This window comes from Culex quinquefasciatus, chromosome 1, assembly GCF_015732765.1.
Source record: "Culex quinquefasciatus strain JHB chromosome 1, VPISU_Cqui_1.0_pri_paternal, whole genome shotgun sequence".
Taxonomy (NCBI): domain Eukaryota; kingdom Metazoa; phylum Arthropoda; class Insecta; order Diptera; family Culicidae; genus Culex; species Culex quinquefasciatus.
This window is the reverse complement of record NC_051861.1, coordinates 73,823,203-73,849,193: the sequence shown is the minus strand read 5'-3', so window position 1 is coordinate 73,849,193 and position 25,991 is coordinate 73,823,203. Positions and strand designations below refer to the sequence as shown.

The 25,991-nt window shown below is 40.5% G+C and overlaps 1 protein-coding gene across 1 annotated transcript; it reads left to right on the top strand.

Annotated features, from left to right (window-relative positions):
* The first annotated feature begins 16,665 nt into the window (after positions 1-16,665).
* On the top strand, positions 16,666-17,328 carry LOC119770399. Its single transcript, XM_038265195.1, has one exon. The coding sequence runs from the start codon at positions 16,666-16,668 to the stop codon at positions 17,326-17,328; it is 663 nt and encodes a 220-aa protein (XP_038121123.1).
* Positions 17,329-25,991: the final 8,663 nt, after the last annotated feature.

The following is a 25,991-nucleotide window of genomic DNA, read 5'->3' as shown; positions in this document are numbered from 1 at the left end:
GCACGAGTCGTAAATACGAAGAGTGCTGAAAAAATTAAGTTTTGCAACGAGTTCCATACAACATTTTTTGCAATTCCGAAACATCCATTTAGTGCAATTTCAAGTTAAATTTTCATGTATTTTCTCAATAAATCGTTTGAATCAAAAAAAATGCTGAAAAGTGTTATTTTTCGAAACAAGTGCTGAAAAGTTCAACTTTTCAGCACCCATTTCACTGCTGAAAAGTAGAACTTTTCAGCATTTATTTTGAAAAGTGTTGCTATTCGATTCTGTTATTTTTGGTACAAAAAAGTAGGATATTTCGTCGTTCAAGAATAACAGGAAAAGTAAGTAGTTTAACGACGGAATTCCAAAAAAATATTTTGAGTGATTTTTTAATCCAATTGTCATTGATTTATTTAAGAACGAAATTTAGCAAAATTGATTGAAAGAGGTAACTCAACTTAGTAGAACAATCTTTTGTATGCTAAAAATCAACTAACCCAAGTAACAATCAACGTTTTAATTCACTCTGGAAGTATATTTCAAGAGTCTCTGGAAAGATTCGAGCAAAAACCGCATTATCCTGAAAGCAGCAATAAAGAAGAGTTAAAGCAGCATTAAGTGTAAAATGGACTATTTTAGGAGGTTGTCGAGAGCGTATTTCAGGAGAGTTTTAGAGCCAAACAGTATGGCTGTTGATTTTTAACGGTTTCTCCGGATACTCTCAAGAGATCTAGTATAACTTATTCTAAAGCTAATCAAATTTATAGCTTTATTGAAGATTTCTTGGTAGCCGCAATAATATTTTAAACTTGTGTATTCTTGATAAGAATAAATAATATTTTATGAAGAAAATATGAGTGCTATATTTTATTAATTCAACTTTTCTTTGAAACTTGACAAGACAAATGGTTAACTTTATTCCGTGATAAGAATATAATATTTATATAAATAAGTGCTTGATGATCGATTCAATCATAATGAGAAAATCCATGCCATTAAAATTACACCTATCAATTTCTAGAGATACCTCGAAAAAGTAGACACCGAATACAATATTCTAGCAGCATAACTCTCATTTTTTCATAAAATTGAAGCAAACTTTTCTTGTATAGCTGTAAACACCGTCATAGCGTCCAGATAGGTCACTATTTTTTTCATTTAAACATGGCGAAATTCTTTTAATCTATTTGTTCTTACTGAGAGCTATTAGAAAAACATCTTTCCTGGAGATACTCTTGATCAAGAATAACGTTTCTTGAAAAGCTCTCGTTTAAGATTAAGCAAGGGTTCTAGACTGAAGTGAGCTTTGAAGTGATCGACTCTCTGGTTGTCAATATCCAAGGGACCGTCGAGGAAGAGAAGCATCAGTTTACAGAACGACGCAAAATGAAGACTCGATTGAAATTTGTTTTTCTTGCTGACCAGCTATAAGAGAGAATCATGGCAACGTCCAGCAAACAAAAACAAATAAATGTCAAACACCCTTCAAAGCTTCGTTTCTCAAAGAAAAATGTCTATGCAAGCCATGAGAAAGTAAAATTATTGACAACCGGAATAGATATTTAAAGCAAACAATATCCAAGGGACCGTCGAGGAAGAGATCCTTCAAGCAAAAGAAAATATCGAGGAATAAAGACAATCGAAGTATGCAGTTTGAAAGGACTGAAGAATTCATTGGTACATGGACCATTATTGATATCGAGAAGATCGACAGCCAGAGAGTCGACTGTAGTTTTAATCTAGAGTAAAATGCACAATACTGCGACCGTAGCGCATGCAAGTTTTAGCCCACTGGAGATAGATCCAAAAAACATGTCTCGGGTGAGTTTTCAAAAAGCCATAAGAGCCATTGGTAAACAAAGCCCTTTTTGCATCGGTATTCGACCTACTTACAATAAACCAATATCAAAAATGCTTGCGATTATTCATTTACACGTCCTTCATGTTTCCTGAAATAAAAACAAATGAAATATTTTTTCGATTTGAAGAAAAACGAAAATTAGTGTTGGAGGTCACGGTGACTCTTACGGCTTTTTGTAAACTCACCCGAGATGTGTTGACACATTTTCGTCATTTTCGTGAATTACGAATAGCGAGTTTTCGTCAAATTTGAATAAAACTAGGGCAACGTTCAATTCACCGTTTTTATTTATTAATATTTATTTACAACAACTGAAAAGAATACTTGTCACTTTTTTCACTTGATGATTCGGAACCGTCTTCCAATTCTCATGTTTGATCACCTCACGAATCTAAATTTGACACAATTTAATCACATTACAATTAAGAAAGCAGTTTAATCTTTTTGCTCAACAAATTAAATAAAAGAGCTTTCCCGGCACATTGGAAACGTCCGATCTTCTTGCTGCTAAAAGTAGACTGAGTTAGACATTTGAAAGGTCAAGACAAAAAGATTTCGAATAAAGCTTTCCCTAAACAACTTGGATTTAATACTGATTTGGTGAGGTCAATTTGTTCTGGGAATATCTTCTTCAAGATAACTGTAAGTAAATTAAAAATAGATCAATAAAACTTTGCTCCATGTTCTTCAAGAACTTTTCAAGATTTTTCCAAGATATTTCCAGAACAGTATTTTGCTAAGCCCAAAAAGACATGATACAATCTTTTATAAAAGCAAGAAGCTTTTTTCAAATGTTTTATAAAAACTGATAAAACTTAGGAGCATTTGGATTGTTACTTGAGAAGTATAATTTGAATATGTCCAGTTAAAAATAAAATAATCATGTTTTCGAAATAAAACAAATTCGAATTCTTTAAGTTGTTTATTGTTTCAAAGACATTAACACGCGGCGCGTTCAATTATTTACAAAAATAACTGATCAAAAGTGGGTCTCGTGGCGCAGGGGTAGCGGCTTCGGCTGCCGATCCCGATGATGCTATGAGACGCGGGTTCGATTCCCGCCTTATCCACTGAGCTTCTATCGGATGGTGAAGTAAAACGTCGGTCCCGGTTTCTCCTGTCTCGTCAGAGGCGCTGGAGCAGAAATCCCACGTTAGAGGAAGGCCATGCCCCGGGGGGCGTAGTGCCAATAGTTTCGTTTTTTTTAACTGATCAAAAATGTTGAGTTTACCGTTTAAAAAAATCATTTTCATAAGTTCCAACTTCATCGCTGCCCTAATTATAATGGCATGTAAATAGCGCAAAGCATTGTTCCACTCTCAGCGTCATTGAGAGTATCTGGTTCATTTGCTTCGACACGATGCTTCAGCTCCCTGTCATTGGAGGTGCCATTAACGGTGATGGAAATTCGAGAAAATCTAAAATTACCTTCCCTCGCCGTCATCATCGTCACCCTGCCAGGAACAGTCGTATGCCGACGACCGACACAGGACACCAGGTTTGTCGACGGCTGTTTATTTATATATTTGTAAATTTCCGTCCCACGTTGCCCTCCCACCATCATCAGTCTGGAGAGACTCGCGGAGGAAACCTACTTTTTTCTTTTTCTATTTCCAGCAGCCTAGCAACAACCACCCTGGAAAATAGTGCATCTCAGTACGAACACGTGTTCGCGAGTGCATCATGCAGCACAATTCGACTGAACTAGTAATGTCTGTAGAACTCGACGAGGATTCGGAAGACCCAACTCTGCCGGAGATGTAAGTCAATCAGTGTCTAGCTGACGTGACTTTAGCTGGGAGGAGAGCGGGGTGAAAGGGATATTTCTGGCATGTTGATTATATTTTTATCAAAATTTCAAAATAAGTATCAACATTTTAATAGGTAGAACAAATTATCTGAAGATGATTATTAGAGTAGAACATTGAGACTGTAGATTTGATAATGAAACAGATATAAACATTACCGTAATTTATTTGTTTTCTATAAGCTTGTAGATTAAAAATTAAAAATCAATTTTAATTTTACAGATGATCGTTGTGTCCCAATAGAGCCCAATTCTCCACTGAAACTTTTTCTACGATTAACTATCCAAGCGCTGCCGGAAGGGGGCAAAACTGCAGTAGTTCCACGATGGACGACCGGGAAGACCCGCTACTACCACCAACACCACCACCTACTACTCCATGAAGTGTCGATTCGAGATTTTCCTCTTACGGCAACGCATAACTTAAAGTCATTTGTTAGCACGTGATTGAAGCACGGCGAAGGCGACTAAAGTTATTTACATTTACACACCTCTGCCAACTCATCCTCCTCCTTTTTTCGTCGTCTTCAGCTGACACTGACTTTCCTAGGGGGTTTTCCGCGGCACTTTTTGGGTTCCACACCTCGTTCCCGAAGGGAGATGAAAATTAGACGGGGAAAAGTGTACACACTTTGAACGTTCATTGAACCGGCAGCAACGGCAACTGGCTGATGAGGTGGAGAAATTTAAACTATTTTCCGGAATCCGGAATATGCCCTGGGAGACCGCCCTTTTTAGGGAAAAGGGTCCTCGACTTTTTCAGTCACGTAGTGAGGTTTGGTGAAGGGGCGCGGAAAGGTGGAAAAGTGTTTAAGAAGTCGTTGAACCTGGTCGCTATTTGTGCTGTTTGTGGAAGGGGCCGGCTGGTTTTCCTTCGGCTGAGGTTCCTTAGGAAGGAGGGTGTCGGAAATGGTTTTCCTTTGGAAGCTGGAAATTATGCGCCGACTGGGAAGTGACAAGAACACAATTTCCGGATTATTTTTTTTTTTCAGGAGAGTTTGTTAAAAAAGGGTGAGTCAGCAAACAGAACCATGTATCGAACAATGTCAATGTTTGCCAACTCAAACTGAGACAGTTAACGGTGAAACTATTAGGAATGTATTCTGCACCGAAACGGCGGTAGCATGATTGTGATGCATGGCGGCATGAAAGTATATCAGAATCTGCATGACATTTTTGCCCGTTACTGACAATTATCGACATTACCGACGGCTTTTTGGTTGTATTTCACAAAAAAACCTTAACAGAACGAGGATTGAACTACTAACTTCTAGGTTGTTGATTGAGAGAGAAAGAGCACCAACATATTCTTCTCTTTAAAGTTTTGCTCAGGAACGCGCCAGCATTATATGGGTTGGTGAGATCTGCAGATCGCTGACATGTTTTTTTAGCTAATTTATTTTTATTAGGTCCTTTTCGGTACCGAGACCTGGTTAGGACCGGGGATCAAATATATAAAAAAAATACACTACGGCAGGAATTAATCCGCACCGAACATGCGGGACATGGTGCCGACCACCCTTACCTGGTCCGAGCGGGTCTTGCAACTCCTCAGCCGCGCGGTGAACTCTTAGAACATCTTCCACAACTCCCCTAAGAACATCTTCCACAACTCCTCCGTGCTGTAAAGCACCTCGTCTCCTTTCACCATGGGTTGGCCACCGGCACCAGGGCCATTATTTCCTTGACTGGTTCCTGCATCAGCTGCGGATTGCGGGTCTGTTTTCTTCAGCTTATCCGGGATCGGGACTGGAACTGGTAGCGGAGGGAAATTCGCCGCGGAGAACGACGGTACCACCAGACTCTGTTTGTCCTTCTTCCATGCTGGCGGTTTCGACTTGGACGCCTGCTGCCTCGACTGGATGGACTGCGCACGTTTGGGACAACTACGGTCCAGACCCTCGTGAAATCCAGAGCAGTTAGCACACTTTTTGGGTTGAGTTACTTCGTCTTCACACTGTTCCGTTTTGTGGAATCGCCCACAGTTGTTGCATCGGCTTTTTAGATAACAATTCTTGGCTCCGTGTCCCAGGCGGAGGCAATTCCTGCACTGGGTCACGTTGGGTTGCGTATTCCGGAAGACCTCCCGTCGGATGATGACTGGTCTCATTTTCTTCATTGTACTCTGCTTCTTGAGGTTCGTGTGTCCTTTAGGAAAGAAGACAATGTAAGGGGTTTCTCCCACGGTGGACTTTTCCTTCCGCTTGATGGCCTTCACATCCAAAACATCAAGGTTATGATCCCCGTTGAGTCGATCCTTGATAATCTCCACATCCACTTCTGGGAGTCCTCGCAAAATGAAACGGTGGGATCGTTCGCTTCTTGGATCGTTCGTGTAGAATTGCACTTTGTACTGAAGCAGCAGCTCTCGAACGATGTTAAATTCCTCCACGGAAAAACACGTCACCTTAATTCTGCTCCGGGTCAGCTTGAACTCCGGTTTCACTTTGCACAGGGCCATTAAATCCAGAAATCTGTTAAAGCCCAAGTTCGTTACCACCATAGGTGGTTGCTTTTAATTACCGGCAGATTTTCTGGGTTCTGGAACCGCCGGGGCGTCTCCTCCTCCTGCTTCACTGGCATTGTTGTTGTTTTTGTCGCCCGCTAGCGCGCTGAATTTGTTGCTGTTGAGCAGGGTCTCCTCAACTTTTTCTCCTTCAATGACGATTCCAGTGACCTCGCTGGACTTTTTCCGCTTCTTATTCCCGCGGACGGGCCGAAACTTTTCCTTCTCGGAGGATTTCTCCACCTCAATCCGTCAAAAACTTGCAAGCACGCGAGATGACAACACGTCTTAACTTGTCGCTGGCTGGCGACTGAGTGATCGCTGACATGTTTACACGCGGGCAAAAATGAGCTATGAGCTTGCTGCAAAAAATGTTATAAAATGTAACATTTTCTGCAGCAAATCCACTGTTGCAGATTTTGATGTATATTTTTCCTTTGGGTGTGTGTATTGTTTTACATTCTTGTTTATTGTATTAAAAACTACTGAAAAGATTTTACGCAACGTCGTCAAGCGCAAAAAAATAAACAATTGTGAAAAAATGAACTTTTTCGCAACGTCGTCATTGTCAAGAGCCTTGAAAATATGTAGCAAGCACACATTCCAAAAAACACTACTGGGTCAACAATGCTAGTGAATTGGCGTTACAGATGGACGGGTGTATCCCATTTGATATAAAGTAATTTGGCATAATTCTGTTTAGTACAATATCATTTCGCATTTTGATTAGGATGTCACTAAAATTATTTTTTGCGGGCATTCAGGGGCTTGCTCCGGTGAACGATTGAGCTCAAATTTCAAATATGAGCTTGATTGAACGTAACAGGATCTGGCGCTCCGCCCTTGAATTTTAACGGGGATTTAAAAAGATATTTGTTTCAGAAATTTAAATGTTGTGGCTTTGTGGCAGTGCGTGGCCGAATGGTTACGCTGTCCGCTTTGTAAGCGGATGATTCTGGGTTCGATTCCCATCTGCTGCAACCTTCCATCGGATGTGGAAGTAAAATGTCGGTCCCGGCCTTGGTTGTTAGGTAGTTAAGTCATTCCAGGTGTAGGAGTTGTCTCCATGCCATAAGTACAAACAACACACCAAACCAAGCCTACTCCGGTGGAATCGCTGGCGGTGGTTGGACTCGCAATCCAAAGGTCGTCAGTTCAAACGCTGGGGTGGAAGGTTCCTTGGAGTAGAAAGAGGTTTGGGTGCTCTCCCCATTCAAGCCTTCGGACTCCTAGGTTCGAGCAGAAACTTGCAATAGAGACCACAAAAGACCCGGGGTCGTTAATGTGGATGGTTTGATTTGATTTTTGGCTTTGTTTAATTTTTAGATTAAAGTATCGAGCACTTTGGAGTTATGCATAGGCCTCCGGTGAAGTCGATTGGACTTGCAATCCAAAGGATAATGCACGCTCGGGGACTCCTAGATTCAGTAGAAATTTGCAATAGTTATATACCACAAAAGACCTGTGGGTCGGTGAAATGGATGGTTCGTTTGTATTATGTACAAGAAGCGCAATAAATGTCCATACAACCATGTTCTATTTCCCATAGAATAGGAAATGCAGAGAATTTGTGTTATCCGAAGTTCTGAAAACCTTCGGACAGTCGAATTTTGGATAATCAACTATGTTTAATTGAGATAAAGGATAAACGATTCTAGACTGTAGTTCAAAATCCTTTCAAACAATCCATTAGGCCGTTGCAAATATTTTTAATGTTTATGTCGCCCCTTCAAAATCGGTTCGAAAATCAGGGGGCAAAACATTTTTTTTTCAAAAACATCAAAATTTTAAAGAAAATAGAAGTCTAACCAACTGAAAAACAATTAGAAATGCATTTTCCTGCGTTTAAAATCATTTTTAGCATGTCGATCAAAAATATTTTCAATTTTTGTGGAATTCCAATGTACAGCAATGCAAAAAGTATTTTCTCGGTGAAAAAAAAAATGTCTTCAATACTTGATATTTTGAAAACTAATGACTGAAAATCACCTGGGCAGGTGTAAAATGCACTTTAAAACACTTTTTCCATTCAAATGTTGAGTTGTTTATTTTTTATATTTTTTTGCCCGCAGCTACACAGAAAATAATACTTGATATTTTGAAAACTAATGACTGAAAAACACCTGGGCAGGTGTAAAATGCACTTTAAAACACTTTTTCCATTCAAATGTTGAGTTGTTTATTTTTTATATTTTTTTGCCCGCAGCTACACAGAAAAAAATAATGTAAATTTGGAGGCTGTAATTTTGGAAGGATCAATATTATCTCTTTTATGATATAATTTTACCTCAATTTATACTGAAAAGGTGACATTACACCAGGAAAGTGGTAAAAGTACACATTTCCAGAGGTAAAATTACACCTTTTTTCTGACATAAAAGATGTACCCCTTCCCAGATGTAATATTTCCATGATTTTTTTTTTCTGTGTAGCAAAATATAAACTTAGAAACATGCACCCTCCCTGTAAAGGATTATGAATTGATCTCAGTTGAAAGGATCTTCAAATCTCTGAATTGCAAATGCAACATCCTGGAGCAGAACTGTTAAATTCTAATAAACACCAATTGAAATTGAAAACCTCGAATTGTAACTCAAACATCCTACTTTGGTAAATACTTGTTCTGGCTTAACTCCTGTCACACTCTATTCTAAAAATGGTATTCCCTATCCTACTATAAAATTTAATTTTTGTATAACCCAAAAATAAAAAGTTCTACGATGACTCATCCATTCATAACCATAAGATTTTCCTCGCGGCACACATCATCAAACTAATGCAATCAATGATTGTCATTTCCTCAATGGCCCCCTTCCATCAATCGAACCCTTCTCCATCCCTCTTCGTCTGGAGGTAGTTGGTCGGTGCGATTCATTCATGTCCCCTCACGCGTAACCTGTCAAATCATTCCGGGTGTCCAAATTCCCACTCCATCAGACCCAAAGTGCCGCCACACTCGCGCATACACACTTTTGTGAATAGTTTGTTACCCTTATTATTATTGCTGCTGTTGTTGTTGTTGTTGTTATTATCGGGGGTGTCCCCTTTCACAATTTGAAGGGAAAACTAGTTCCACTACCGGGTAGCTGCTCGGCTCAGGACGAAAATTGTGGGGTAAACATGCTGTCACAGGACACGCCAAAGCTAAAAAGAGAAGAAAAACTCACGAAAAAATGACGAATGATTATTTTCAAAGCCTGGCGTGAGTCACACTCGAACAAAAAACCCCTCCTCAGTACAACAAAAAAAGCAAAAAACTCTAAGGAAAATGCATTGTGAGTAGCCGTCACCCAAAATGAGGAGGGCTACGGCGAACAAAAAAGAGGGAACCTTCTTTGGAGTAGGTTCCATACCACGATATCCGTCAGCGGCGAGGCGTTTTCCGTCGGTGGGTTTTTTTGTAAGTTCCGTGACTGACTGCACCTCCGTCCGTCCTGCCGTCTTCGAAAGTTGAAGCGTAATTTATCAATTTTAAAAAGACTCTCGTGGCGTGATTTTCTCGTTAAGGGAGCGCCTTTTGACGACTTCCGTTCCATTTAAATGCAAGTCGGAGGGGGGGGGGGCTTCCTTTGGATATGTATTTATTTCGGAAAGAAGTAATTACTTTCATTTTTTTTCCTTGTCATTTCAAAAGCGAAGACTTTTTGACCCTAAAATGGTTCGCCCTAGCATTTGGTAGGAGTAGTTCTATAAGATTTCTTTCTGCTTCTCGGTCGCTAGACGGGAAACTCCAATTGCAAAGAAACCATTTCCCGATTCCGTTTTGGATTCCGCTCAATGATTTGAGCTCGTATTGGAGGGAGATGAAAAAACGAATAGTTTGTAATTATGCAGAAAAGGAATAAAATCGTTCCGTTTTACAGGAAGGTTCACTCTGAAAAATTTTTTTTTCTTCGTTGACGCTCTATTGAATTGATGTTGACCTAGATTTTAAGAACAATTGTTGTTGTATATCTCAAACATTCGAATAAAATTCACATTTAATAGATGTAATTGAGTTGCGTGTTTAAGTCCCACTCGAAATAGTAGTTTATGCAACAAGTTGCAAAAGAAGATTTTTTTCAGCACGTACATTTATCCAACGAGGTTTACCGAGTATTTTCGTCAACAGGGTTAAGATTGGCATATTAAAATTTGCAAATTTTTTTGGATGTTTTTGGAAATTGGAAAAAATACTGAGGAAAAATTGCATCAACGCGAGAATTGTTTTAAATTAGAAGAAATTTATGTAAAAAAACTCCAAAGGTTCAAGGGACGTTTGGTGAAAAGCAACACTTCAGAGGTGTGTAAAATTGAAGCAGTCCTCAGTAATTCCGATAAACGCTAGTTGCTTACTTCTCTACTTTTACACTTATCAGAGATCTTAAAACACTTACAACAGAAAAAAACGAATCCCAATGGTGCGACCCATGTCAAGTGCGAACATCCTTGAACCTGTTTGTGCACTTGAGTCACTCTTCCAAGGAGTCCCATAAGTCAGCGAGTGAGTGAGGTACTCGAAAGTGAGCGAACATCATGCAAACTTAATGGGCACGTTGTTAAATTTCTCCTTTGGCAGAGGACGAGGACACATTACTTTGTAACGCGATAGGCGATAAGTTGAAGACATTTCTCTTCACCATCATGATGCACAATAACGCTGTTCGATGGTTTCGCGTGAGAGAACCCATTGAGGACGACAACAGTATAATAATGCACTCCAGTAGAGCCTTGGCCAGAAGCTGCTTGGTTCGAATTGGAATGTCCCCTGCGGAGTTTGGCTCCGTCGGATGGGACTGCATCGACTTCACATTTGTCTTGTCACTTTGGGACCATGGACCATTCCGTATGCGAGCTATTTCTCCTTGGGATGAAATTTGACTCTTCGATCCTTTGTTTGATTTCAAAGCTGACACCAGCGCAACCTCCAACCGGATAAGAGGGCTGGAAATTCTCTGAATCGCTATTTTAAACCACAATGGATGCAATGGATAACGTTTGAATGGTGACAAATCACATGCGGACCGCCTTTCCTAAGGTAAGGCCCCCATCGTCGCCACGTTTTAGAAATTATATTAGGTTTCCCTCTGGCCACGGCTGATGTCGTCGATGCGGTGGCTTTCGACAGTGACAATTAAAGGAAGCTGTCAAGGTTGTCAAAGATCAATCGAATGATGAATGGAGTAGAACGCATAGTTCGAATGACCTCGATGGAGAGATGGAGATGAAAGAAAATCTTAATATTTAAATGTTGTAGACAGATTGGAAACTAAAATGTATTGATGGATCAACTTTCACAAATGATGAAAAAAATAAAAGGTAAAGTGTTCAATTTTTTTTGTAATTTATTGTTCCTGTTAATTTGCAAATTAACAACAATGTGAACAATGCGGGTCAAAACATAGAATGATGGATAGATCAGAAGATATGTCAAAAATCTTTCCTCGGTTTGATAACAGGTTTAAAAATGAAACCATGTATCCAACCGAATTCAAACTTTTCATGAACAAGTAAATCTTTCTCTGATACAAAATCTTGCATCATCATGCAAAACAGTTGATAATTGGGCGAAACTAAGTTATACAACCAAGCATAAACCGTTTCCTGGACTTATATCTTTGCTGCCTCAAACTGCACCAGCCAACGCATATTCCAACGTGCCAAATGTGGCCTTTTGCGCCTCAGCGGAAATGGTTTATGGTTTGCTCACGCGGATCACTCTTTCAATCACTCAATAATTAACTCGCTCATCGCCAGAGGGCGTCAGCTAACTAGCTCTGCAAAAGCAGCAGCAACAAAAAAACATCCCTCAAAATACCACAATAGGGTGTAATATCAAAATCGATTTTCCAGCACAGCAATTTTTCAGTTCCTTTTGGGGTCCTAAACAACTCCCCAAAGTTTGAGAATTATTGGCTCAGTCCTCACATTGCGCAAAGCAATTCAATTTTCCATACAAATTTGTATGGGAAAAATCATTTTTTTGAATTTTCATATTTAAAAAATCCACGTTTAATGCTATATCAAAACCGGCTTCATATTCGGATGCTCTGGAAGGTGCTCTACAACTTTCCCGAAGAGAGTATGGTGCTAGCTTGCTCCTGAAAGAAGATACAGCGTCCTCAAAACTCGTCTAAAACGTGCTTTTCGAGCAAAAAACACGTTTTAGACGAGTTTTGAACACGCTGTATCTTTCATAGGAACAAGTTAGCACCATACTCTCTTCAGGAAAGTTGTAGAGCACCTTCCAGAGCATCCAAATATGAATCCGGTTTTAATATAGCGTTAAACGTGGATTTTAAAATATCGAAATCTAAAAATTGTTTTCTCCATACAAATTTATATGGAAAATTGAATCGCTTTGCGCAAAGTGGGGACTTATCCAATCGTTCCTAAACTTTAGGGAGTTGTTTAGGACCCCAAAAGGTACTGAAAAGTTGCTGTGCTCACTAAATTTGAACAACTTTATTTTTTTCCATACAACCATATTACACCCTAATACCACAACCGTGGTCACTGACCACTGACTGCCGAGAGTCCAACATTTGAACTTCCACTTTGGTCAAGTAGTTCGCCCATGGGTAATCCCATCTGACCGTAGCAACCGTGGGGCGCGCACGTCGGTCGTGATCCTACCCCGGCCGGGACAGATAGTTCGAGCGATTGCCCCCCGGGGAGACGGACGCGGACGGAAAAAATGGCTGCAGCCCGAGGAGCGATTTAATTAGTCAAATGATTTACAACCACTTCAGGTCGGATTAGCGCGAAGTGCCATTTTCAGAATGAGTCAATTTTTTTATTCGCCCTCGGCGGCAACCAACAGTAGATAGTGGCGGCATCGATGGCCAATCTGTCGGGTGCCCTGAAGGCCGAAGAGGTCCACCGGTGGCGACGGCGGCGGCATCGATGCTTGATTAGACCAGAAAGTCAATTCGAGAAGGGCTGCTTGGCTACCTTTCGGCAGCCATGCGTGAGATTGGATTAAAAGCTAGTGTGAACGGATTTGCTCAGCGCATTGTTATTCCTCTGTGACAGGTTGTGGAACCGCAAATATTTGTTCAGAAGCTCAACAAGGATCAAATGTTCCGACTAGATCGAATTACAGGCTGTACAGGTTTGCTAGCAAACAGTAGGAACCTAATGAGAGATGACACAATCGGATCAAACTCAGATCCACTGATTATCAGTTCGATTTCGTTCTGAAAAATATATTGCAACAAAAAAAGAGTTAGATACTCATACAAAACTGGGAAGTCAAGTCGTCATTTTGTCACGTGAATGTACCGAAATCATAGTGATGAAAATTGGGTGACTTGTACAATTCACTCAAAAATAATATTTGCACCAAAATTTCAATTTCGATGGTTTTACAAACATCTTGATGTTCTGGAATATTTAGAATTAAAGGAGTTATACTAAAAATACATATTTATAAGATTTTTTTCAAAATTCCAGAAAAAATTATCCGTAAAATAGCTGTATTCAATCTATACAAAAATTCTTAGGCCACAGGAAAAATTAATTGTTTTCATTTTATGATTAAATTAAAACTTTTACTGGGAGTTTGGCAAAAAGACTCATAATTTGCCGAAGTTCTGCCGAATAATAAATTAATCTAATTTTGGCAGAATTCTGTCAAAGTTCGGCAGAAAATCGGAGTGTGCTGCATCATTTTTGTAGCTATACTGCCCATAATAGAATTAACGACAGTAATCTACCTTTGTCAAAATTTACATTTTTGCTCTGGGTTAAATTTTAAATTTGATTTTTGCCTTCCTCACCTTAATGAGGAAAGGCTATAAAATCACTCGAATAACGAAATGCTTACTTTGAATTCCTAGACCCATCTTCACGTATACATATCGAAATGTCTCTGTGTGTCATACAATTATTTTTATTAGGTCCTTTTCGGTGCTGGGACCTGGTTACAGAGGATCTTGTGTGTAAATGTTAGTGGGAGGGGAGCCGAATGTCTCTGTGTGTGGTGGGAATAAATATATAAAAAAATTGAACTGGATTATCTCGGTATTGGCTGAACCGATTTGGACCGATTTGGTCTCATTCGATCCATCTTTGGGTCCTACCCAAGTAGCACACTTTGTTCACCAAAAGATTTCCGAACTTGTTGTTGAACTCATTTACGATGTTTTCCCAACGTCCCTGAGAACTCTTGAACGCTGGAAAAAGCGCACGTTTTTCTGTTGTTGAACATCTCATAACCTGTTAGAAATGTGCGTGGTTTAATTAAGTTTTACCAGCGCACGTCCTACTTGCATAGAGAACGTTTGTTGAACATGTCATAAGAACTCTTGACTATAAGATTCTGAACCGGGTTGAATAACGTCGTTAGAACCGTTTAACAACATTCTGCCTTTAAGATTCAGGACGGAGTTAGGCAAACGTTTTTATAACCGTTCAAGAACATATCGTGACAAACAAGAATGTTAAACTGGCTTTTCATAAAATACGTTCAAGGTTTTTGGTAATTTTTTAGTTTGGACAGGGATACGCCATTTATGAATGATAATAATATGATTGATGGATAAAACAAAAATATCAATCATCATTCAATTTCCTAATTATACCTTTGGGGATTTTTTATTTCAATTATTTTTGAGTGCTAATTACCATCGCTTGCTAGTACTTCTCTACTACTGCTGCTGGTTCCCGGTGCTGCATTTTCAGTTTTCCTTTTTGATGAAGAATGCTCAGGGCAAGTATCGAACCCAAGATCACTCCAAATGTCAAGTCCGGGCGCGCGTCTGCTTCTTTCCACGTTGGATGAGCAGGCTTAAACGTCAATAAGAAGTCTGCGGTCATGTAGCTTTTGCCAAGTTCACTAACAGTTTGCCTGAACTTCTTTTGAACATAAGCTGTTTCTATTTTTAGAACTATCTGTGCTTGTTTCGTCAACATGTTCTTGCTCGGTATTTAAAACACGAACGCGACTACACATAAACAACTTGTTTACGAGAAATCCCAGCCGAAGCCAAAGGTCAAATCTACTATGTTATCACGTTTAGCAAACTGAAATGAAACATCATGTCTGCAAATGTCATTTTGCTTTTCGAGTTCTACAAGCATGTTTCATTGAGGTCAGAATAAACTTAAAAATGAACTATTCGTAATCCGTTGCTAGATGTGGCATTGATGTTACACAGCCATGTTGAACAATGGTTTTTTGGTCAAAATGTGAACAATTGACTAAATTTTTTGACACTTGTTCAAAAATAACCGAATAAAAACACTTATGCAGCAATTGTTCAACAACAAAATAAAGAGCGATGTTTTTCTTGCTACTTGGGTATAAGTCGCTATCGAAAATAAAAAAGTTTAGTAAAGTATTTCAAAAGTTATGCTAAAACACGATTTTAACAAAAGTCCGGAAGATTGTAAAAAGGGTGGTTTTTGTAAGAAACTCCGTCATGTTATACATTTTTAGAACCTTTCCAACGAGTTCAAAAGATTGAAGATCTGACATTCCTATCAAAAGTTATACGCACTTAAGTGATATTTAGGCACTTTTTGGAGGCCAGATCTCAGATATTTTGATGAGAACGTTGTCCAGATCTATCATCCCAAGTAACATTTTTTTCCAGGAGTTCTACAAGAACTCTTCAAGATAACTACAGCATAGCAGTTTGGACCGCGGTAGGATAAAACTCTCTTCAAGTACTCTTCCAAACTCCTGAAGAAGTTTTGAAGAGAATTTTATCCTACCGCGGTCCAAACTGCTATGCTGTATTTATCCTGAAGAGCTCTTGTAGAACTCCTGGAAAAAAAATGTTACTTGGGATGCGACCTGTCGTTGGATAGGTAATCAAAAGACCTTTCCAACGAGTTCAAAAGATTGAAGATCTGACAACTCTATCAAAAGTTATAAGCACTTAAGTGTTTTTCGTGAACTTTTAAAGGCCGGATATCAATCAAAAAATCAAAACATTCACATTAACGACCCCCGGGTCTTTTGTGGTCTCTATTGCAAGTTTCTGCTTGAACCTAGGAGTCTGAAGGCTTGAATGAGGAGAGCACCCAAACCTCTTTTTACTCCAAGGAACCTTCCACCCCAGTGTTTGAACTGACGACCTTTGGATTGCGAGTCCAACCACCGCCAGCGATCCCACCGGAGTAGGCTTGGTTTGGTGTGTTGTTTGTACTTATGGCATGGAGACGACTCCTACACCTGGAATGACTTAACGGCCTAACAACCAAGGCCGGGACCGACATTTTACTTCCACATCCGATGGAAGGTTGAAGCAGATGGGAATCGAACCCAGAATCATCCGCTTGCAGAGCGGACAGCGTAACCATGCGGCCACGCACTGTCAAAGGCCGGATCTCAGATATTTTTATTAGAACGTAGTACGGATCCATCATGCGACCTGTCGTTAGATAAATAATCAACAGACCATTTCAACGAGTTCAAAAGATTGAAGATCTGAAAATCCTATAGGCTCGCCCACACTGGAGCACCTGCAAACGTTCTTGTCGGTGTACCGTTCCACGCCCAACCGGAACACACCAAACATGACGTCTCCAGCTGAAGCATTCCTTGGACGACCGGTGCGCACCACACTGGACCTGCTGAAGAAGCCTGTTCCTGCCACACCGGTCGCCGTCAACCACAAGCAAAACGAGCAGTTCAACCGTCGGCATGGAGCCGTCAAACGCGAGTTCAAGGACGATGACCTGGTCTACGCCGAGTACCACCAGCGCAGCACCAAGTCCTGGATTCCCGGCCGTGTCGTCGAACGGAAAGGTTCCGTTAACTACATCGTGCAGCTGGACCTGGAAGGAAGACAGAGGATCGTGAGTTCGCACGTCAACCAATTACGCCCTCGCTACGATGCTGAAGTTCCTGACCAAGTCCAACAACGTCTACCGTGGGAGATCCTGATCGAAGAAGCTCGACCGATTCTGTTAGCCGACCAGGAAGAACCTGAAGCTCCCATCGAGATCGACATTCCTGTTCCGGACAGTCCCGCACCACCGGCCCTGCCTGGAACCGAAGATCCACTGGAAGGTGGATCTGGCACAAACCACTTTGTGCTGCCTGAAGATGCCGTACCCACCGACAAGCCCGTTACGCCGCCGAAGCCGCAGACGCCGATACTTCCTGTTGGTCCACGACGTCCCGTTCGACCGTCCAGGATTCCACGGTGTACGACATCTCTTAAGGGGGAGATGTAGCAGGCCTTGACCTGCACAGCTGATGCAAGTCAGTTCAATCCCGACTAGCAAACCCGTCGGATGCAAATAAACAGTTTTTCCGCTACAACTAAACTGTCTTTCTGTTGCATAGCAACGTATTTAACAGTATGAATAATGAATCAAGTTGATAGAACACTGAGAGGTCCGCCCTTTTGTATCTATTTTGGATAGCATTCCCTCTAAATGTGAGGAAGGCACCAACCACTTAAGGGTGGATTAAGTAACGTTTTTAAATAGTGTTTAGTTTGGTGAAAATGAACATTCATTTGAAAGTTTTTCAAGTGTATTTCAAGTGTACCAATTCAAATTTTGCTTGACGAAAATTCTGTAGAAAGCATTGGAGTTCAAATATTTTGAGCAGTTTCTTCTTAGAAACGTTAAACAAAATTAGAATTCCTCCGAAAATGCATATCTTCAAAGAAATGATATTAAAACGCCGATAAAACTAATGAAACCTATGCTTTACTTTACTTTGTTAATTATATGTTTTTTTTTGTGAAGTTCAAGCTTAAATATGTTAATGGGCCAATAACAAGGTCGAAGTCATTGAATATCAATTTGCTCAAAAAAGATTCTCGCGACCATAAGAAGATTGAAAGTTAAAAAAAGACAGTCGAAGTGGCATAATAACTTGAATAACTTGTTGCATCACTCCGTTTACTATCTTAAGTGTTTAACTATTAACATTTAACCCTTAAGGAGATGACCTCAACTCAGCTGCTGTATCGTCCATTAACATCCGTAAACTGACAATCGCTTGCACTTTGTCTGCAAAACGAACAGCCGAGGCTGGCTTGTGCAAACATCGGCAGCGATTATAATACAATATTCAACGCATTACCATAAAGTATTGAAATTATTTACAATGGCGATCCCACTTTCCCGCTAGTCAATCGAACGTAAAATATATCCACCCATTAAAATTGCATTCGATTGGGCTGAGGAGCGCCATAAAATTTAAATACGCTTCGTACTCAATTAACTTGCGATCATCCACAACGCTGACTGACATTCGCTGTCAGGGAGCGGAAAAAATCTTTATTTCTTCTGACCATCATTACCCTGCCTGGTTGTGCAGAAAACGGTACGGCCAGCAAAACATTCAGCAGCAGTTGCGTCGGGGTGAAAAAGCAAAACATTATAGCAGGAAAACGATAAAATATGTATAAAACCGCCACAAGCCGAGGACGCAGCGCAGCCTCCACCGGAGAAGAAAGAGATTTGCTGTGTTGTAAAAGACGCGACCAATCATGGCCAATAAAAATTTACAATTCGCGTGCCCGACTTTAGCCGAAGTTGAGCCGAAGTTCGAGAGCCGAACGCACCCGGTGCCGTGGTGCGTGGCCAACCTCAATCTCCAGGTCCTGGGTGAAGGGAATCGGTGGTCCCCCTTGAGGGTATCTCCAACAGAACGGGTTGCGAGCGAGTCCGTGAAGGGGTCCCTCGTACTACAGTGCCGGTGGCAGAGCAGGTGCGTTTTGAATTCCCAACCACGAACAGAACCGGATCGCGGACGACGGCTGCTGGGCTGGCCGTCAGAGATTCATCTTGTCGAGATATCATTTAGCCCAGCATCCGTGACTGCACGCCACTTGTAGAATTTGCACTGTAAAGTTGGTCAAACTACTTTACTACTTTACAATTTTGTAAAACAAAGCCATTGTTATACAAAAAATAATCTGAGGAGAAATTATTCATATTTTAACAAAATAACAGTTCTTCAAACTATTTTGTGAAAACGAGGTTTTTCATAAGTTTACAGTGCAAATCGGTGCAATAATCTCCGTTCTTTGTTGTGGCAGCAATAATCAACTGTTGAGCTTGTTTGAGCCATCTTTGTGGTGTGAAACTGTGAACCGAGTTAAGTTGTAAACTGGTCAAAATAGATTCACATCTAATTTAATTTTTTAGCAGTGTTGAAAGTCGAGCGAGAAGAAGAAAAGCATTTCTCGCGAGCGAGCGAGAGAGAGAACTTGAAGTACTTTTCTCTTCGCTGCGATCGCTCGCAAGCGCCTCGTGCTAGCCGTTCGTCCCAAGCTATCAATTTGTTTATCAGGCTTATGAATGCAAACCAGGCAATGGTATAGAGGTGTAACTTCAATCGCTGGGTTGTTTTTGTTCGTTTTTAACACGATCAACTTCTCGCGAACGGGCAATTCTGGCTTGCGAGAAAGCCCGCTCGCGAGCGGAGGAGAGCAAGGGCAATCGGTGAGTTTGTCTCGGTAGCTCAAGACTCGCTGCGAGAGCTCGAGAGAGTAGTTTTGCTCGCAAGAACGCGAAAATACCAAAACTGTATCCCATTTTTAACCATTGAAAATCCACTTCAATCCCATTCCTCTGATTTAAATTTAGAAGCGTAGCGTTTATGAGTGATAATTTTCTTAAAATAATTAAGAACCGCTTCATCTTGAACAAAAATTGAGCTTTGAATGAAACGGTTTCAAAATTAGGACAAGTACAAACCACCACAGACAATTTTCTCTAGACAACACCTGTTTCACTTGGCCAAGTATATTTGCATCACTGTGCAGTCCATCCTGCGCAAAAAAGGAGGATAAACGGGCACAAAAATCAACCAGAACCGTCGTTGCGGCGCGCGGTCATAACTTCTTAAGCGTGGCTGGCTGCCAATCGCACGAATACAGAAGGTAAGATCAGCCCATGGTTTCTGCTGTTGGCTGGCCACAACGAGGAGAGGAAACTCGCTCGAGATGAACTGGTCCTGGGGCTATAAATTAAAGGTTTTTATGCGAATTTATTCCAACTTCTTGTATTGTTGTTGATGGGTCGCAACGACGACGATTTCAGGCCGCGCAGATCCTGCTGAGGAGCGAGATTTGCCTTCTCAGATTGCTCCCATTCTGTGGCTTTTCCCTTTGTTTCGTTACTGCCAACAACAAGTCCGAGGCTGGCCTGTTTGCGGTTGAATTCGATATGACGGGGAGTACGGGGTTAGACGACGACGTGCCACCAGAGAAACGATGCTAAACACTGTTGGCTTTTTAGCTTGGATTGAATTCCGCTTGATTTTAGCATAAAATTCAGAATACAGTAGATACCACTATACCCCGCTGGAACCCCAACCCACCTCCCCCCCCCACCTACTCCGAGATGGAGCAGGAAGGACGAAACCTCACTCAGGGACTGGATTCGTTCGCGTGCACGCGAATCTTCAGTGGCGCGTGTGTTTATATTTTGCGGCTGTATCACACTAGTTTCGTTTTGATTGGCACACCAGCAAAACGAGATGGGGATGAAGAAAGCAGCAGCATCAGCTTTGGAAGGATTTCGAGATTGGCTTTTTGTCTTAATTCTGTCCCAGAAACATTCCGCAGAGAGCGTGGACGGATTTCGTCGACGACAACCCTGTTGAGAAGTGGGGACCGTTGCGAGCTGATTTTGTTTCAACAATTTTATTAAAATTTATTCGATTGAGGTTACTGATAAAATCCGCTCAGCACGGTAGTCTGCGAGGAGCTTTAGGTTGGTCGAAGGGTTCGACAGGAGCAGCAGAAGTAATGGTGACTACGCGCGAGGGGGCTTACAGTCTGCGCCACAGCTGAGCTGCGTGTGACAGACAAATCCTACTGGTTTTATTGCCCTCTGCCACCGCCTAATGAAGATGTTCTCGTGGCGAGCGAATAAGCTGGGACTGACTGACTGACGTTACATTGTATTATATGTGGCAAACGTAATGGATTTTTCCCCGCTGGAATCGATCACTTTTCGAAATGGCGTTGTAAACCGACTATAAATTACGCTGAATTTATCACTTAAAACAAGCCATAATTCAAATGGAAATGTCAAACAATTCCGGGGATTTGATACAGCAACATCGACAGATTTTACGTTGATTACATGTGCTAAATAAAAAAATTAAACCATATGTCACCGAACTCAGTTCAGTTTGACGAGTAGTGTTGTTGTTCACTATCGCTCCTGCTTTTCCTCCTTTTTCGGCCGACAGCACTCCAGTACAAAAGTTCCGTCCTTCTGCCAAATTGATCCACCTTGTTTACTCGCGCTGATTGAGTGGAAGAGTGGATGCTCGATCACTGAGCGGAATGGCGTGGTGGCAGGTTTGGGATGGATTTTCCCACCCTTGTATCGCATAGGAATGTCCTCGCCACTTCGCACCTTTGCAGTTATCCTGCGATCCTGGAGGCTGAAAGTCCTTTGATTTATACCAGGGATGCTATGTAGTGGGATTTGTTAAGAAACATGTTATAAATCAATCATATTCGAATTGCTTCCAGATTCTTGATAGTGTGTATAATTTAAAAATGTCTTAAATTGAACACACAATATACAAAAAATATCAAAAAATATCATAACAGTGACCATCATCTAGGTAATACAAATATTAACTTATGCAAAATTTTGACATATCCAGTATAGCAAAACAATATGTTTCTACTGCCCATCAACTTTGAACAAAATGGATACACATTTAAAAATTGTCATAGCATAGCATAGCATAACATACACCCAAAACAGGACAGCGCTATTCCGAGAGAATAATGGCCTCGAGACAAGAGAATTGTTGTACCATTTACGGACACAGAGAACACAGCTCGAGATGGGCGAGAGAATTATTCTCTCGAGGTTCATATGCATAAGAAGTTCATCCGTCAAAACAAAAAACCAAAAGTGTCGACTACAGAAATCGAACCAGAGAGATTTGAAAGGCTAACCCGGTGATTTAACTGCCTCGACCACCACAGCCACCTAGATGTGGTCAGATGTCGATATATGACACTTGTTGGAGTTTTATTGTTTCAATAGAGTAGAAAAGCAACTCGCGACAAAATTTTGAGGCTGGGAATTTTGACAGGTATGATTTTCATAAAGTATTCGCCTCCTTTTCTCTCCCACAGAAAACCTGGGAACGAGGTAGCTGTCATACTAGGCCAAAATTAGAGAACCTGAGAGAGAAGCGTCGTCACTCAGTGCAGCGCTTGAATTACTTGTCAAAATTGAGTTCTTTCGTTTAAAAGCATATGAGTGAGAAAGAGACGGGAGAGCAAGTTTTGTTGTGTTTGAGTGCCATGTCATTTCTCTTTCACCCTTACCAAACATCATGACTTTTTGAGTTCCAAATCCCACTTTTCATACGATTTTTCCAGTTCAACCCATATAACCATTTTTATGGTTGTAGTACCTGAACTCAAAAAATCGTATGAAAAGTGGGATTTGGAACTCAAAAGTCATGATTTTTGGTAAGGGTGTTGAAGGTTCTCTAGCCAAAATGTTAAAGTCACTCACAAAATGAACTTTGAGTGATTTGAGTTCATTTCTGACGTCACAATTTTCTCCTCTATTAGCGCAACATTTGTTATGGTGGTGTGTGTTGGTAGCATTAAATAAAAATTTCGATTTTTGCGCTGAGCGCTCAACAAATTTTGAGAGAGCGATTCTCTCGACTCGGAATTTTGGGTGTAGCATTACGGGTCTGTACCATGATCAATTCAATGTTCTTAGACAGTTTGACTGTTGCCCGGTACAACCAAAAATATCTGAGAACGTAAATTTCCACACTGTGCTCCAAGGCTACTACGCCATTACAGTCCCGGGATTTGTTTTTTTTGTTCACTATAGTGGCAAAAGTGCGGGGAACTCACGCGACTTTTTAGAGTGAACGGAAATCGTGGGATGGTTTGGATTAGAGAACCTTCAAAAAGAAATGACATGGCACTCAAACACAACAAAACTCGCTCTCCCGTCTCTTTCCCACTCATATGCTTTTAAACGAAAGAACTCAATTTTGACAAGTAATGGAATACCCGATTCGACTGGTAGTTTGACAGTTCGCTCCATAAGAAATACATTGCTCACTACCAATCGCGTCGGGTACTCCATTCAAGCGCTGCACTGAGTGACGACGCTTCTCTCTCAGGTTCTCTAGTTTGGATTAGAGAACCTGAGAGAGAAGCGTCGTCACTCAGTGCAGCGCTTGAATTACTTGTCAAAATTGAGTTCTTTCGTTTAAAAGCATATGAGTGAGAAAGAGACGGAGAGCAAGTTTTGTTGTGTTTGAGAGCCATGTCATTTCTCTTTGAAGGTTCTCTAGTTTGGATAAAGGGGGAAAGGGGAATTTCATCGGACCAATGAAAAGGTTGAATTCGAATTGTCTTTGTGTTCTTGCTGCATCAGTGTAAGTGTAAGTCTGTTGTGCAATGTTGTATGAATGTCATATAATCTATAAATATAAAACATTTCATCGGGTTTGTTCGAACGCGAATCAGTTCTGTACGGAGCGTCGAGTCGAAGTGCTCTTTGTTTGTCCAAGGAAGGTTCTTACGTGACAACTTTGACCACTCTGGAACCGATTCCGGAAAATCTGCAGATTGTATGGGTAGAGTTACATAAAATCAAATTTTGATCACAGGAGTCAGCCTCCTGTGGGCAAAAAAGCTTAAAACGTCAACAATCGAAAAAAGGCATGATGAAGTTTGTCGGGGTAAGCTTGTATAATATAATATGGATAAAAAGGGAATATAAGGTGATGACACAATATAAAAACACTTCTCAGAAATGGAAAGTGCTGCCTTAGTATTTAGTAAATAATACATTTCTTTTTGAAGCTTTTCAATCATTTTAGTTACTAAAATCTGAAATAATAACCAGTTATTATATAAATGTAATTTAACCTTTAACATACAGATTGATCTGTTCTGAATTTGTAAGTTTAAGTCTCTGGGAAAAACATCGTTTATGAGCAGTAATATTAAGTATTTTATGGTGATTAAGATATCAATACCAAAGGATACACATTAAAAAAAAATCCTGCTATAATAATAAAGATACCATCAGTGGGGGTGACATTGGGTCTGGGGAGTGAGATTGGGTCAAAGTGATTTTCTACGAATTTTACCATTTCTCAGGTTCTTCTCAATGAAACTGAATTCAGTTGAAAGGGTTGTGCAGGGGACATCTTAAGATGACTTTGCTGAAAAAATCTCGTTCCTAGAACAAATCCTGTTATTTTGGCAGCTGTCTAAATTTGAGATACGTTTTTGGCCAAAAATGACCTCTCGAAAAATCATTTTTCAAATATTTTTGTTAGAATTGCTCGAAAACTAACCAAATGTTTGAAAATCTCCACTTCAAACATTGTAGCTTGTCAATACGATTCCTTGAACAAGAAACACTGTTGGATGACTTGATTTTACCATATCGTTGTATTTGAGCATCATTTTTGTTTCATTTGACCCAATGTCACCCCCTCTGTGGGGTGAGATTGGGTCAGTTTTCAAACTATTGGCATTTAAAGTAGTGTTCATCAAAATCCACCATATTTTGAGAAAATGTTAGTAAACTATCTAAGAACAAATCTACGTTGTAAGATTTTTTATGTTATTTAAATTGTTTTTGTCATTAAGAAATTACGAGAGGTGTATCGTTTTTTGATCCATTGTCACCCCCACTGACGGTACCTTAATAATTGAAAATGTGGTTCTAAACATTCTCCGCCAACTCCCGCAGTAGCATCGAAGAAAGTACAAAAACAGTTTTAAAACCTCTGCAATTTTTTTTCAAGCTATTGCAAATATTTCTTAAAAATTATGTCGACGTTGAATGTTGAAGTGAAGTGAAGTCTTCGATCTTCAGTTTCCATAAGGTTTTTAGCATAAATATATATATTTTTTTATCATCAACAACATCAGATTGTAGCTGAATCTTATTTTTATAATGAAACATATAAATAGTACTTTACAATTTAAAATTCGATGTTGCTTTAAAACAGTAAAAAAACTAATGATGCAAAATTACTTCTTTTGACATAGGAAATGTAAAGTAAACAATACACAGAAAAGTCGGCTTAAGATCGTAGAGAACCACTCAAGATTTTTTTTATATAGACTTAACCTGACAAAGTTTTATCATAGGAAATATTTTCAAGAAGACTCCGTTAGCACGTGAATGTGCCTTAAAGTAACTTCATCTGGGTAAAATTCCAGCACCCCTGCCAAATTCTGAGCCACATATGCACACTAGCAGCTTCCCATCCAGCCAGTGATGTCGATGATAACGTTGTTTGTTTATCCTCAGCCCCGAAAAATAAGAGATAACTCCGGGATATTCTGGCCACTAGCATACTCTGACTGGCTCTGCTTGGCTGGTGGGGGAGGACCGACGATGTCGATGTCAAGTGGCACTAAAAATATTTTTCGACAAGAGTGTGTCCTGTTAGTTCTTTCGCTCGAGCTTGACTTTGGCCCTTCTGGTCTGCTGCTGCCCTCCCGAAATATTTCTCTGCTGGCAACACAACAGAGGAGTGTCGATAGTATCGGACCAACGGAACACGGGATGGCGCGCAGGACTGCCGAAGGATAATCAACTCAAGTGGCCGTAATTAGATTTGGTGATGAAGATGTGCACTTGGTGTCATCTCTTGTAAATGGATATTAACCAAGAGGATGAGGATGTGTACAACACAACGCAGAAAAACCGAAAAAGCAAAAGGACACAAGAGGGTGAGCGCCTGATAAGTCCTTTGAGGGAGGAGAGAGAAAGAGTGAGAGTTCTGACCAGGGCCAGGATAACAACGACGCTGTGTGATAATATTTTATCGAAACTTTGTCCTTGTACCATCATCCCAAGGAAGAAGGGCCTGGATTTGGATGAGCTCATCACACCAA